This window comes from Anomaloglossus baeobatrachus, unplaced genomic scaffold, assembly GCF_048569485.1.
Source record: "Anomaloglossus baeobatrachus isolate aAnoBae1 unplaced genomic scaffold, aAnoBae1.hap1 Scaffold_46, whole genome shotgun sequence".
NCBI lineage: Eukaryota > Metazoa > Chordata > Amphibia > Anura > Aromobatidae > Anomaloglossus > Anomaloglossus baeobatrachus.
Window position 1 is genome coordinate 703,246 of NW_027443940.1, and position 15,624 is coordinate 718,869.

General features: G+C 52.3%; 1 protein-coding gene across 1 annotated transcript in view; it reads right to left on the reverse strand.

Annotated features, from left to right (window-relative positions):
* The window catches only part of LOC142280603 (sulfotransferase 6B1-like), a 159,880-nt gene that overhangs the window by 12,621 nt on the left and 131,635 nt on the right, over positions 1-15,624 (reverse strand). Inside the window, exon 5 of the mRNA XM_075332758.1 lies at positions 1,366-1,522. Coding sequence (XP_075188873.1) covers positions 1,366-1,522 — 157 coding nt within the window. The remainder of the gene's footprint in view (positions 1-1,365; positions 1,523-15,624) is intronic.

A 15,624-nucleotide genomic window follows, 5' to 3' on the forward strand; every position in this document is an offset into this window, starting at 1 on the left:
CATGGTCCCTTTGTTCACCTGATCTGAACCCCATAGAGAACCTGTGGTCCCTCATAAAATGTGAGCATGTGAGATCTACAGGGTGGGAAAACAGTACACCTCTCGGAACAGGGTCTGGGAGGCTGTGGTGGCTGCAGCATGCAATGTTGATCGTAAACAGATCAAGCAACTGACAGAATCTATGGATGTTAGGCTGTTGAGTGTCATCATAAAGAAAGGTGAACTATATTGGTCACTAATTTTTTGGGGGTTTTGTTTTTGTATGTCAGATATGTTTATTTCTAAATTTTGTGCAGTTATATTAGTTTACCTGGTGAAAATAAACAAGTGAGATGTGAATATATTTGGTTTTTATTGAGTTGCCTAATAATTTTGCACAGTAATAGTTACCTGCACAAACAGATATCCTCCTAAGATAGCCAAATCTAAAAAAAACACAACACTCCAATTTCCAAAAATATTAAGCTTTGATATTTATGAGTCTTTTGGGTTGATTGAGAACATAGTTGTTGATCAATAACAAAAAATCCTCTAAAATACAACTTACCTAATAATTCGGCACATGGTGTACAGATAATATGAGACATTACAGAATAACAATATTCAGATACCAAGAGGAGTGAGGGCCTAGTTCACTTTGTACAAAAAAGTTCAAATTTTCACCCTGAATATTAAAGGTAATCTGTCAGTGAGTGAAAGCAGCATGATGTAGCCAAAGAGATACTGAGTCTACCGGTGTATCACTTAGATTACTGGCTGCAGCTGTTCTGACGCAATCTGAACTTTTAGGTTTAGTCATGTAGCTCAACCCAAGGAGCTGTCCCCGCCCACACCAGGCTCTCTATAGAGATTGTACATTGACAGTGAGATGTCAATCACAGCTAGGGGCGTGTCAGACTTCTCTGCATGTAAGTTTCTAGTCCTATAATGATAGGAATGCTGCTGCTTAAACAAACATAGCAAATAAACAAAAGATCAGAATGTAACTAGACAGGCATGCTTGAACTTTCTGTGTAACCCTTGCAGCGTGGTGGCTTCAGCTTAAATAGCAAAAACCTGCTGACAGATTCTCTTTAAAGGGTCATATTTGATTAAAGGTGATAATGAAAGGGTTTGATGGCAACTTAAAAATGTAGAGTAGGCATTTTAGTTCTCTTAAGAACCAAACCTTCATAATGTTGTTCCTCCTATCTGAAATGGTGGCATTAGATTTCTCAGAGTAGAGTCATATACATACGTCATATAAAGAGAATAGGTCCTATATTTAGTGGCAATGTGTATTCTTTTAGCCAGTAATATATATTGAAAAAATGGATAAGTAACTATAAGAGACAGAACCTCTGCCGTTTTGCGATGGTGACCTACCTTTTCTGAAGAACGAGTCTCCCAGTTTTCCGTGAGTATTTTCAGATTGCTCTTTCATAGAGTTGAAAGAAGTGCATCTTGCTACCAAATCAATTTGTTCCTCATTCAATGGAAGCTGGCAGAATTCAGATATTTTTTTCAGTGCTGTGGGAAAGTCCTTAGTTTAAGGGAAAATAAATAAAAATAATTTGTATTGCTTGAAGGGAACCTGACCAACATGAGTGAAATGATGCAGTCACTGTCTGATACATGTTGCCCATGCCCATGGTTTAATCAATATACAGTTGAAACCTGAAGTTGAAATACAATCACTATAAAGACACATATGCTTGGTTTTCTCACTACAGTATATGAGATGAAATCAGAATAAACCTTTCCAATTTTAGGTCAATTAGGAAACAGAATCAGGGCTGCCACTAGGAATTTCAGGGCCCCATACTGGCAAAAGTTCGGGGCCCCCTTGAGGCTCCACCCCAGCTCCTCCTCCACCCCAGCTCCGCCTGCACCCCGCAAATCTTCCACAGTCCCACCGCCACTCTTGGAAAAACTTCACTTCTGCACTACAACCTCACCAATCATACATTAACCCTTCACATTGAACACCGTATCACACACGCAGCCATCTCATTTTGTTTTGGCCAAAATATTTTTTAAGCCTGCCACCACAACAAGGTAGACTCTTTTGGCAGGGTCCTACTCTAACTTTTTTTTTTTTTAATCTAACTTCTTTGGTATATATTTATTTTTGGTATATCTATTTTCTTTTCTTTAAGTGAATGTGTCACATACAGTTTTTAAACTAATTGAAACCAAATTGTGCAAATAATGCTGACTTGTGGATTTAGACCTAAGGCTATGTCCGCACTTTCCGTTTCCACCTGCTTTTCAGCTGCTTTTTAGGTCCGTTTTGAACTGCAGCGTTTTCATGCCAAAATGCATGTGTGAAGCCCCACAGGTGTAGTGTCGGTGCATTACCTTCAGGGACTCCACTCGGCTGGATCCTGTCACAGGTAGGAGATCTTCTTCTTGTCGTGACGCCACTCTCAGTATTGCGGCCAGTAGGGACCGCCACTGCAGGTTGAGGGACGCCTGGGGCTGATGGTGAGTGCAGTTAGTTGGAATAGCCTCCTGAGAGTGAGGCAAGCCCCAGGGCCCTGTGTAGGTGCGTAGAACCACAAGGCGCAGAATAACTCCACACAGGCAGAATGTCTTTCAGGGTTTTTACTCACTTCAGGTGGCAGGGTGAGTAACCCGGGCGTAGCTGGGATGAACCAGGCGGGAACCAGGTATCCTTCAGGCTGACTTCTGATGGTGACTACCAACTCGCCTTCCTTAGCCCTTGGTGGTTTGGGGTAACCCCGACTTTTAGTCCCTATGGGGGTCACCCAGGGAAGATGCTGCAGCCTCTCTCCCCTTCGTTTGCCGTTTGCTTGTCGCCTGGACCAGGCCACTCCAGCTGCTTGCCTCCTGTGACCTATGGGCCCTAACTGTGGCTACGTGGCTGCGGCTTTTGTGGTGTTGTGGCGTGGGCTTTGAGAGCCCCACACCGGCAGGTTTAGCAAAAGAAAGCTGGATCTATCTCCGCTTCGGGATCTGCCGCCCGTTTGGGCCTGGTACTCTCTAGCAGTCTCCTTACTTCCCACTCCGTTGCCCTCTCTCTAGCTGAAGATGGATTTCGGGTAGCACTCCTAGTTGACCGTTCTCCCCCGTCGGTAGCCACTGCGCGGACGCTGTCAGACTACAGCAGCCCACGGGATCTGCTCCTCACTCGAGCTCCCTGGACTCTGCACTGAACCGGCTCACATCTGGGACCTTCACTGCTGCTCCTGTCTGAGCTTCACTTTCCTGCTCCTCACTCCTCCACACTCTGCTGCAGACTCTAGACTGTTTACTCCTCCTTCTCTTTTCCCTTTTGTGCCTGCCTACGCCACCTAGCAACCAGATTCTCTTACCACACCCCTTGAGAGGAGATGGAGGCTTTTGGCCCCCTCCACTATTCCAGTGAAGGTGAAGGCTTTTCCCCCTCCTGGGATCCCCAGGGGTCCTCTCATGGGTACATGTGTGAGACCTGATCACTATGCGCCTGTGTTCCACACCCCGGTCAGCCTTCTGGATTACCTGTATTGTACTGTCCCCAGCATGGGTGCAGTACTCAGTGGTGCCTGACCAGGTCAGGGGCGCCACATTCCCCCTTAGTTATCACCAGCACGTCCTCGGGCTGCAAGACAACATTTTAAAAATGCATAAAACATTAAAACATGTAAAACATTTTAAAAGCACCAGGTACCATACATCACCACCCTCCACCCACAAGTCCATTAACCCACCCAAACCCTTTCAGGAGGCAGGTCACCGGTCCTTTTGGTAACCAGATCTGGGCCATCTACTTCCCCAGACCTTTCCTCCAATCTGCCTCTCCCGTTGGCCGCGCCTTCAGCCACTTCTGGCAGGATGTAGAGGCGGCTTTCATGGGCTGGTGGTTTCAGGGTATACCTGGCTTGGTGGATCCGCGCCTTCAGCCTCTTCTGGCAGGATGTAGAGGCGGCCTCCACAGTTGGTGCTGACCAGGTACCCTCTTTGTGGTGGAGAGCCAGGCCCCATAAACAGGCATGCTCTCTGGTCGCAGGCGAGCCAAGGCCCTATATACGGACGGGCTCCTCCTGGTTGCAGACGAGCCAAGCCCCTAAACAGGCTGACTCTGGTGGTGGTGGTGCCCTCTGGTGTAACTATTTACACTGCGAGAGTTTGTGGCTATAGCCAGTTCATAGCCTTAAGGTTTATTTCTCACATAAGTTTATGTGGGCACATACTTGAACTTTTAAAACGTTGCAAAACAAACTTTCCAACTGGTCAAAACTTGCTGTACTTTACTTGAACTTATGCAGACTCCTCTTCACCAGGGCTTGGGCCTGTAGGGCTGCGGCACCTGTTGGTTTCTTGACCTTTTTCCTCATCTGTAGTGGTCTCATCATTAGGTCTTTGGTCTTTTCTTTCTTTATTACTGTCTTTCCTTTCTTCTTTGGGACATGGTACTACATCTAGCGCGTACCAGCCTCTTTCGCCTTGATGCAGGGTAAACTGTACGGAGTCTCCCATTTTTAAGTTTCTGCCAGGGTGTCCTCTGGGCAGCTGAGCTCTCACATCTCTTCTATTGACGAAGATACCTTCTTTGATACCAGGTGCAACAATGAACCCGTATCCTGACTTTAGGCTGAAGTACTCCACTACTCCTCTACAAAGGGGTCCTCTGACCTGTGCTTTGGCTCTTCTCAGGAACCGTTTTTCTTGTAGGTCTCTGGCCGTGACTTCTCTCTGCTCTGGGGATGGCGGTGCAGGGAAAGACTGGGTTCTACTGCGGCGCTGTGTCTTGCGGGCTGGATTCTGCGAAGTGCAGCTTACAAGCTCCCAGGTGAGGCTTTGGGGCAGATCTTCCTCAGCAGAAGGTGTCAGGTCTTCCTCGTCCCAGCGGGAATAGGGCAACATCTCCGGCTCTGGGCATGGATCCACTGCTGGTGGCTCCTGAGTCAGCTCCTCAGCTTCCTGGCCTCCCCTCCCCCTTAGTTCTTCTGAGCACTCCTTTGGTGGCAGTGCTGGGGATGGACTTTCTTCAGCAGGCCCAGGCAGGGATCTCTTTGGCATGATGGCTGCAGGAGTCGTCTTGGGGGTATGCGGAGGGAGTATGTACTGGTCCACCAACCATTGTGGAAACTTGGCCTCCATGTCAGCCTTCAGCTGCCAGTATGCGGGGTCCTCCCCCAGCGTGGGCTTTCCAGCAGGGACCTCTTTGGACTGGGGAGCGGTGTCTGCTCTGGCCTTGCAGGCCGGGGTAAATGGTGATGAAATCTTATCTTGGCGGGCCGCGCCTGACATGGCGGCGGCCTGGTCTTGGCGGGCCGCGCCCTGCATGGCGGCGGCCTGGTCTTGGCGGGCCGCGCCTGGCATGGCGGCGGCCTGGATGGGCGTTTCTGGCGCAGCTTGGATCGGCGTCGCAGCTGCGATGGGGTCTTTGCAGGCTGGGCTGGGCGTCGCTGCCTCGATCGGAGCTTGGCGGGCCGCACCTGGCGTGGCTGCGGCCTGGTTCAGCACCTCACTTGCGGCGCGGACGAGCGTGGCTGCTGCGGTGGGGTCTCGGCGGGCCGGGCCTAGCATGGCGGCGGCCTGGGTTAGCGTCACACCTGCGGCGTGGATGAGGGTCGCGGTGGCAGCCGGTTCTTTGCGGGCCGGACTGGGCGTCGCTGCAGGGACCGGGTCTTGGTGGGCCGAGCAGGGCATCGCTGCGGCGGCCTGGGCTTGGCGGGCCGCACCTGGCGTGGCTGCGGCCTGGCTCAGCGTCGCCGCGCCGGACGCCTCTTCAGGGACCGCGGACGTGACAGCAGGGGTCGGGGCACTCGCGCTGGCAGGGGTATCACTGGACTCACCCATCGGTGGCAGCATCGGGGTCTGAGTCGTCGCCGTCCGGTCTGGCACTCGTCGTGCGGTTCCCCTCTCATAGGCCTGAACCGCGGCAGCCATCTCCAGAAGTTCCATGCGTTCTTCTCTGATCTGCTCCACGACCCGGGTCTCCAGTCGGTCGCAGAACTGGGCCAGCTCCCGATACCACCAGGCAGCGGAGCCCGGTTCTGGGTTTCTGCGGTCAGACGCCATTTCTTCTGCGCCCTCTTCTGTACGATTTCCCAGCAGTGGACTCGTCGTTGCCTCTAGTAGCAAGCTGTTCAGTTTCCGCTCTGCCTCTTTCAGCAGCTCCTCTCCCAGCAGCAGGCTTCTGGCTCCCTTTCTGTCCCGACGTCTCTGAACGCCTCCGCTCTCTTCACTTGCGAGGTCAGGACTCTGCAGGGGATCTCTGGGTAGCCACACCTCTTCGTGGGCGGTAACTTCTTCCAGCGCGGGCTGCTGTTGTTTTTCAGCGCGCTTTTCATGGTGGCAATATGGCGGCGCTTCCAATTTTTCAAGCGGACCGCCCAGGCACATGGTCACCTGTCTGGACAGGTCTAGTCCTTATCCTGTTCGTGACGCCAGATGTGAAGCCCCACAGGTGTAGTGTCGGTGCATTACCTTCAGGGACTCCACTCGGCTGGATCCTGTCACAGGTAGGAGATCTTCTTCTTGTCGTGACGCCACTCTCAGTATTGCGGCCAGTAGGGACCGCCACTGCAGGTTGAGGGACGCCTGGGGCTGATGGTGAGTGCAGTTAGTTGGAATAGCCTCCTGAGAGTGAGGCAAGCCCCAGGGCCCTGTGTAGGTGCGTAGAACCACAAGGCGCAGAATAACTCCACACAGGCAGAATGTCTTTCAGGGTTTTTACTCACTTCAGGTGGCAGGGTGAGTAACCCGGGCGTAGCTGGGATGAACCAGGCGGGAACCAGGTATCCTTCAGGCTGACTTCTGATGGTGACTACCAACTCGCCTTCCTTAGCCCTTGGTGGTTTGGGGTAACCCCGACTTTTAGTCCCTATGGGGGTCACCCAGGGAAGATGCTGCAGCCTCTCTCCCCTTCGTTTGCCGTTTGCTTGTCGCCTGGACCAGGCCACTCCAGCTGCTTGCCTCCTGTGACCTATGGGCCCTAACTGTGGCTACGTGGCTGCGGCTTTTGTGGTGTTGTGGCGTGGGCTTTGAGAGCCCCACACCGGCAGGTTTAGCAAAAGAAAGCTGGATCTATCTCCGCTTCGGGATCTGCCGCCCGTTTGGGCCTGGTACTCTCTAGCAGTCTCCTTACTTCCCACTCCGTTGCCCTCTCTCTAGCTGAAGATGGATTTCGGGTAGCACTCCTAGTTGACCGTTCTCCCCCGTCGGTAGCCACTGCGCGGACGCTGTCAGACTACAGCAGCCCACGGGATCTGCTCCTCACTCGAGCTCCCTGGACTCTGCACTGAACCGGCTCACATCTGGGACCTTCACTGCTGCTCCTGTCTGAGCTTCACTTTCCTGCTCCTCACTCCTCCACACTCTGCTGCAGACTCTAGACTGTTTACTCCTCCTTCTCTTTTCCCTTTTGTGCCTGCCTACGCCACCTAGCAACCAGATTCTCTTACCACACCCCTTGAGAGGAGATGGAGGCTTTTGGCCCCCTCCACTATTCCAGTGAAGGTGAAGGCTTTTCCCCCTCCTGGGATCCCCAGGGGTCCTCTCATGGGTACATGTGTGAGACCTGATCACTATGCGCCTGTGTTCCACACCCCGGTCAGCCTTCTGGATTACCTGTATTGTACTGTCCCCAGCATGGGTGCAGTACTCAGTGGTGCCTGACCAGGTCAGGGGCGCCACACATGCGTTTTGATTTTCCAGCAAAGTCTATGGGAAATGTAGATTTCTAGTCCGCACTTTGTGTTTTCAAATGCAGCGTTTAATTTGCATAATTTTGGGCAAAAACTCTACGTTCAAAGAAGCAGCATGTCAATTGTTTTTGCCATTTGGGCTGCGTTTTGCTAACATTGAAGTCAATGAGAAGTTGTAAAAAGCAAGCAACATCAAACTTCCAGAGTTTTACCTGCTTTTTAGCTGCAGATAGAATGCGTTTTGGACAACATAAACACATGCTTTTCTGACATCAAAATAATGAAATGATATGTCCCTTTACACACACACATAGTCCGACAATTAAATTAATGAAAAATATTATTTTTTGCTATTTTTGCGAAAAATAGTATAAAACTGCTATAATTATATGAAATATAACAATTTTCGTTATGATTTCAAAAATTAAATGTGTTCCTTTTTTTCCCTTTTTTTCATTGTGTTTGACTGTATAAACTTTATTTAGTAGTGTCTGTGTAATCAAAACGCATCTGTCTAAACGCAATGGAAAAGCATGTAAAAAGCGCTAAAACGCCGCTAAAATGCAGTAAAAACGCATGCGTATTTATCGCGATTTAGTGGTCAAAAGCAACTTTGGCAAAAGCAATTTCTGCCAAAGGATGCGGATAGAACTGCAACTAGGACGACGCAAAGTGCAGACATAGCCTAACAATCCCTTCAAAGGGAATCTGTCACCAGTTTTTAACACCTAATCTGAGCGTAGCATAACATAGGGGAAGAGATCCTGATCACAGGAATTGTCACTTATTGAGCTGCTTAGTGTAGTTTTGATAACATCACTGGTTAATCAGCAGGAGATTATCATTACAGGGCTACTTGTCATGCTGCAGATAGTCCAGCATATTCATGAGCTCTGTATAATTGCTAGATCTGCAGCAGAGAAAACAATGATTTTATCACAATGAAAGCAAACAGCCCAGTAAGTGACACATCGCTGGAATCACGGTATCTGTCTCTACATTATGCTGCTCTCAGATGGGGGAGCAAAAACGAGAGAGTGAGAGAGAGAGAAACTTTCGACTTTGCAGAAAATAATAAAAATGCCTTAAAGCATTTTCTCTCTCATTATTCTGTCATTTGGCAAATAATTTTGGTTCCTAATTGACCTAAAACTGGAAAGGTTTATTCTGATTTCATTTATTCAAGATAGTGAGAAAAACATGCAGAAGTGTCTTTTTTGATCGTGTATGTAAACTTCTGGTTTCAACTGTATACTGGATTTACAGCCACATTTATTTCCACTATTCCAATGTTTACAGCAGTCTTACACACATTGACTTTGATTCATCAAACCAATTTTGCCACAATTGTAGTATAAATTGCTTTGACGAGGCATAAAGTTGTGGTGCAACATTTTTCAACTTTTGGTCATTTCATGCCAGTTTCTTCTAACTACACCAAAACAGGTGGAGCTGGGTGTAATCGGGTATAGTGGGGGCATGATGCCAAGCCCTGTCTAATTCATGACGAGTTTGTGGTGTTCCTTACGCCAGAAATCGCACTCCATTAAGGGATTAGTGTAAGATTTCTGATGTGGGGCCCAGAGGCAGACACCACTCAGATGCTCCTGATTCATGAAGAGATGAGCACATCCTTCATGAACTGTAGTCTGACCACCACAGCCCTTATCAAGACTGTCAGGAAAATCACTGCTATTGATGATTTGTGGCCATTATTTATTGTTATTTTTTACTAAAGGTTACTTTACACACTGCGATATTGGTCCCGATATCGCTAGTGTGGGTACCCGCCCCCATCTGTTGCGCGACACGGGCAAATCGTTGCCCGTGCCGCACAACATCGCCCAGACCCGTTACACATACTTACCTGCCCGGCGACGTCGCTGTGACCGGCGAACCGCCTCCTTTCTGTTCGGCGTCACAGCGACGTCACTGAGCGGCTGCCCAATAGCAGCGGAGGGGCGGAGATGAGCGGGACGTAACATCCCGCCCACCTCCTTCCCTCCTCATAGCGGCCGGGAGGCAGGTAAGGAGAGCTTCCTCGTTCCTGCGGCGTCACACATAGCGATGTGTGCTGCAGCAGGAGCGACGAACTACATCGTTACTGCTGCAGTAATAATCTCGATAATCGAGAATGGATCCCCATGTCACCGATGAGCGATTTTGCACATTTTTGCAACGATGCAAAATCGCTCATCGGTGTCACACGCAGCAACATCGCTAATGCGGCCGGATGTGCGTCACAAATTCCGTGACCCCAACGACTCCGCATTAGCGATATCGCAGCGTGTAAAGCCCCCTTTACTGAAAATTAATAAAAAGGGTATTTTAAAAAAGTATTTTATAAACTAAAAAAAACTTTTAATAAAAACATATTAAGGACTTATGTTGTTTCAGTCATTATTAAATAAGAGAAAACATTTTAAAACAACAATGGTGAAATCAAACGCTAGTGGATCCTACTCATTGTTCTAAATATCTTAGTACTGCAGAGTGCAACTGTCTCCTTTTTTTGTTACTATGTTTCAGGTTCAGTTTGCACCTGTACACATTAAATAGGTAGGATGTGTCATCAGTCTTTTTCTTAGATGATAGGATCATGCCTTTTGATTGAGCACTCCTGCTCTTCAGCCTTAAGGCTACTTTACACGCTGCGATATCGGTCCCGATATCGCTAGCATGGGTACCCGCCCCCATCTGTTGTGCGACACGGGCAAATCGCTGCCCGTGCCGCACAACATCGCGCAGACCCGTCACACATACTTACCTGCCCGGCGACATCGCTGTGAGCGCCGAACCGCCTCCTTTCTAAGGGGGCGGTCTGTGCGGCGTCACAGCGACGTCACTGAGCGGCCGCCCAATAGAAGCGGAGGGGCGGAGATGAGTGGCCGGAACATCCCGCCCACCTCCTTCCTTCCTCATAGCGGCCGGGAGGCAGGTAAGGAGAGGTTCCTCGTTCCCGCGGCGTCACACATAGCGATGTGTGCTGCCGCAGGAGCGACGAACTACATCGTTACTGCTGCAGTAACGATAATCGAGAATGGACCCCCATGTCACCGATGAGCGATTTTGCACGTTTTTGCAACGATGCAAAATCGCTCATCGGTGTCACACGCAGCAACATCGCTAATGCGGCCGGATGTGCGTCACAAATTCCGTGACCCCAACAACTCCTCTTTAGCGATGTCGCAGCGTGTAAAGCCCCCTTTAGGCGATTTTAATTCTTCATTTGCAGATTACTCTTCATCCATAAATTGGAGATTTATTTAAACCCAAAGTGAGGCATTAGAGAAGGCAGGGACCCAACAATAAGAGGTCGCATTGGCGTTGGCTGTTGGGCTCACATAAAACTGGCGATTTTTGTATGCTATCTCATTTTTTATATGTTTTTCACAACAGTATTACATATCTGTACTCATTATTACACATATCTTAGCATTAGGCTGTGTGCGCACATTGCGTACTGCCGTGACAAATATTCTGCAGCGATTTGGCTGCGCGCCTGTGCACTTCAAATCACTGCAGAAACACTGTATAATGGATGCAGTGTGTCTGCAGAATAGATGCCGATCTCATGCGCTCTGGATGCTGTTTTTCCCATAGACAGAGTGGGAGCAGCATCCAAAGCGCACAAAATAAGTGACATGTTGCTTTTTTGAGCGCAGCGATTTGGATCAAAATTTCAGCATGCAAATCGCTGTGCTCTCAAATGCAAAATGCAAAATGCGGATGGATTATGCACAATCTTCATAGATTGTGCTGGGGATGCAGAATGCATGTGTTTACGCTGCAGTGCAATACGCAGCGTAAATGCATGAAATTACGCAACATGCGCATGTGGCGCCCTGGACAAGCCAGGTCGTCACAGGTACTACACCAACACACCCTACACCCCGGCTAGGCACACCGAAGCCAAACACAAACCCTTGTTGCCTTCCTCCAGGGGCTGATGTCCACACCAGGGGGTGGGCCAGGCGGTTGGTCCCGCTCGCCGAGGAGTTCACAGTCCTGGAGGCGGGAAAAGGTAGTCAGATCAGTTTTGGAGAGAAGTGGTAGAGGAGCACAATGACCGTGTCCGGGTGTGTGGCCCGGGCACTCAGCAAGGTTGGCAGACGGTGGTGACCGTCTGCAGGAGAGGCTAATTGGAGCAAACCGTATGGACCGTGGACGGACGGTGGCCCGGCGGTACCGGATCGGGGAGTAAAGAGAAGCCATCACCATCCGGCAGGGCCTACGGACCCCGACCAGGCTAGGAGTCACCGTAAAACCGGTCAAATCCGTTAGCGAAGGGAACCTCCGGGGTTTCCCAGCAGCCAAGACCCGATTGAAGGCAACAGCTCACACCGTAGAGGGAAACACAGTCACCGCCAAGACTACAATTCCCAGGGCCAGAGCCTGCGGGCGAAAGGGGCTCCCTCAGCATACATCCAAGGGGGGGAGCGGGTTACCGGTGGGAAGCCATTGGAACCATAACACAACACAGGTGCAGGGAAAGGCAGTCACCATCAACCTGCCGGGAGGAGAACAACCACAGCCGCCTGTGGGACCCGTCCATCCAGCCGTTTGTTTGACCATAGACTCTGTGTGGATTACTGGCTGAGTGAGTACCACCATGCCATGCGGCACAGCGCTGCCCCCACGACCCTGCACCCCACCAGGTCCCGTAACCCGCCTGCATCCCCAAACCCTCACCGGGCCCCGGGACAACCAACCCCCTACCCACGGAGGGGAGAACCAACATCCAAGCTGCTCCCTGTCATCGCTCCCGGGATCCCCGTCCAGAGCAGCGGTGGTGCCCCAACTTCACCACAACCGTGGGTGGCGTCACGGACAATAAATCCCCAAAATCATTCCCCTTTTCACTCACGGGCGAGGAACGCCACTCGAGACTCCGGGATCCAGCCCACCGCTCGAGCCACCACCGAGCAGCAGCAGCTGCCGGACCCGAGCAGTGGGTGAGCGCAGCGTCCCCTTCTCCGCCCGCGACAACTTGGCGTCACGAACAGGATCTTACCGCTCTGCCGTCTGGTAGAGGTGCGCCTTGTGACCGCCGGAGGTGTCCGGCCGAAAATTTGGAGAAGCCGCTATTTTGGGCGCGAAAAATCCTCGCTCGAGCAGTGGAGGCGCGAAAGCCAAAACCCCGCCCCTGTAGAGGAGGAGCCGGAAAAAGGCTAAAGGGGACGGAAACAAGATGTCTGCGCCCGACGGAGCCGCTGGAGGAGCGGTGGTCGCAGCCGCATGTAACTAGCGCTGCAGCGTGCAGGGACGCCAGGACTCTGCTAAAACATGTTCCTGGATCCAGAAGCAAGATGTTCCAGGAGCTCCCGGCCCAAGTCCACTTCATGCTGGCGAAGTGGACGTCGGAGATGAAGGGCCTGGCCGCAACCATTTGGGCATCTGAAGTGGAGGTGGTCTCAGAGGAGCGGGTAAGCGACCCACGCCCCTATGTCCCCGAGGGATCGGTCGATACGGCTGAGGGGCCCGGCCTGCTGCCGTCCACCACGCTACCTCCCTCACTGCCCATGCCCGCGGCCAACGCCCCGACCGACCCGTTACCCCTGCCACCGGTAGCGGAGCCCGCAGTGTCTGTGGGAGAGTGCCCAGACCTGCGGCCCCCGGGCCCTACCTTTACCACCGCCCTGGCACCCGTCCCGGCTTCCATCCCAGCCACGATGGATAGGACGACGGCCCTGGCAGCCCGCCCGGCCGCAACGGAGGCGACCCTCGCCCAGAAGCCAGCACCGCGAGTCCCGCTGACCACTCCCAGACAACCGGCCTCGGCTGAGGCACGGCGGGGATGCAGCTGCCAGGAGGCAGAGCAGGCCATGTTACAGCGGGGTCCCTCATTACCAAAGGTACCGGTCGTAGCCGGCATGGGGGGACTCCGGCTGGGCCCATCCCCCACCCCGCCTGAACCGGAGCAAGCAGAAAGTGCTCCGCACCGGGAGCGGCAGCAAAGGCAACTGCGCCGCGGGATTGCTGATTAAGAAAGAAAAGTTAGAGCATGGTAGCGGTTCCCGGTTGTCTTGCTGTCAGTCCCCATTGGGACTCTGCTGACGTTCCAGACGCCCTCAAGGCTAAGGAGTCCGGTTGGAGGAGCAGTCGTACCCGCATGGAGTCCTGTGGGACAGTGTCACCCCTGTGTGAGGGTGGCGTTGGGGGCTCGTGCTGTTCGATGGTGGACTGTGGGAAAGCTGCAGGAGGAAGCTGTACCGGAGCCAGGTGTTGTGGATGGCCCCTGGAACCCAGCTGACAGTCCCCGTTGGAACCCTACGGCAAGTCTCCGTTGAGACCCTACAGTTTTGTTTGTGGTAGCCCGTTGGCTACAAAGCACTGTTGTCCCCGTAGGGACTGTCTGCAAACCTTGCGTAAGGAACTGCTTACGGACAAGCCCGAGAACTGGCAGGGCAACCACAAACTCAGTGGCATGTAAATAAAATTGTTGTTGGTTTAAAACCGTTACCGCCTATCGAGAGGCTGATTTGGGAGGATGGGCCTGGAGGAAAGGGATGGCCCAGGCCCGCCACTACCGTAACCGGTGGCAATCCTCCGGGGATCTCAGGGGTCCCCATGGACGTGGGTCCCCTGAAAGGGACAGAACCCGCTCAGGCAACTTGGTGCTGGACTGGGGTCAAGGGGTGCTGCCTGTTTCTTAGGGGCAGCATCAGGGCCAGGTTGCTTGGGTGGGAGAAGAGCGGAAGCCGTAACTGTATTTATTAAAATGTTGGTAACGTTTAAGAAATGTGCCTCCCGATGTGGGAAGATTGAAAATGCTTGTTTTCCATGTTTTTACGTTTTATCTTTTACAGTTAAAATAAAACCGGTGATGGACGGGCAGCCCACAGACGGTCTGCATTTTGCTAAGGTCGAATGTGGCGCCCTGGACAAGCCAGGTCGTCACAGTTACTACACCAACACACCCTACACCCCGGCTAGACACACCGAAGCCAAACACAAACCCTTGTTGCCTTCCTCCAGGGGTAATGTCCACACCAGGGGGTGGGCCAGGCGGTTGGTCCCGCCCGCCGAGGAGTTCACAGTCCTGGAGGCGGGAAAAGGTAGTCAGATCAGTTTTGGAGAGAAGTGGTAGAGGAGCACAATGACCGTGTCCCGGTGTGTAACCCGGGCACTCAGCAAGGTTGACAGATGGTGGTGACCGTCTGCAGGAGAGGCTAATTGGAGCAATCCGTATGGACCGTGGACGGACGGTGGCCCGGCGGTACCGGATCGGGGAGTAAAGAGAAGCCAGCACCATCCGGCAGGGCCTACGGACCCCGACCAGGCTAGGAGTCGCCGTAAAACCGGTCAAATCCGTTAGCGAAGGGAACCTCCGGGGTTTCCCAGCAGCCAAGACCCGATTGAAGGCAACAGCTCACACCGTAGAGGGAAACACAGTCACCACCAAGGCTACAGTTCCCAGGGCCAGAGCCTGCGGGCAAAAGGGTCTCCCTCAGCATACATCCAAGCTGGGGAGCGGGTTACCGGTGGGAAGCCATTGGAACCATAACACAACACAGGTGCAGGGAAAGGCAGTCACCATCAACCTGCCGGGAGGAGAACAACCGCAGCCGCCTGTGGGACCCGTCCATCCAGCCGTTTGTTTGACCAGAGACTCTGTGTGGATTACTGGCTGAGTGAATACCACCGTGCTGTGCGGCACAGTGCTGCCCCCGCGACCCTGCACCCCGCCAGGCCCCGTAACCCGCCTGCATCCCCAAACCCTCACCGGGCCCCGGGACAACCAACCCCCTACCCACGGAGGGGAGAACCAACATCCAAGCTGCTCCCTGTCATCGCTCCCGGGTTCCCCGTCCAGAGCAGCGGTGGTGCCCCAACTTCACCACAACCGTGGGTGGCGTCACGGACAATAAATCCCCCAAATCATTCCCCTTTTCACTCACGGGCGAGGAACGCCGCTCGAGACCCCGGGATCCGGCCCACCGCTTGAGCCACCACCGAGCAGCAGCAGCAGCCGGACCCGAGCAGT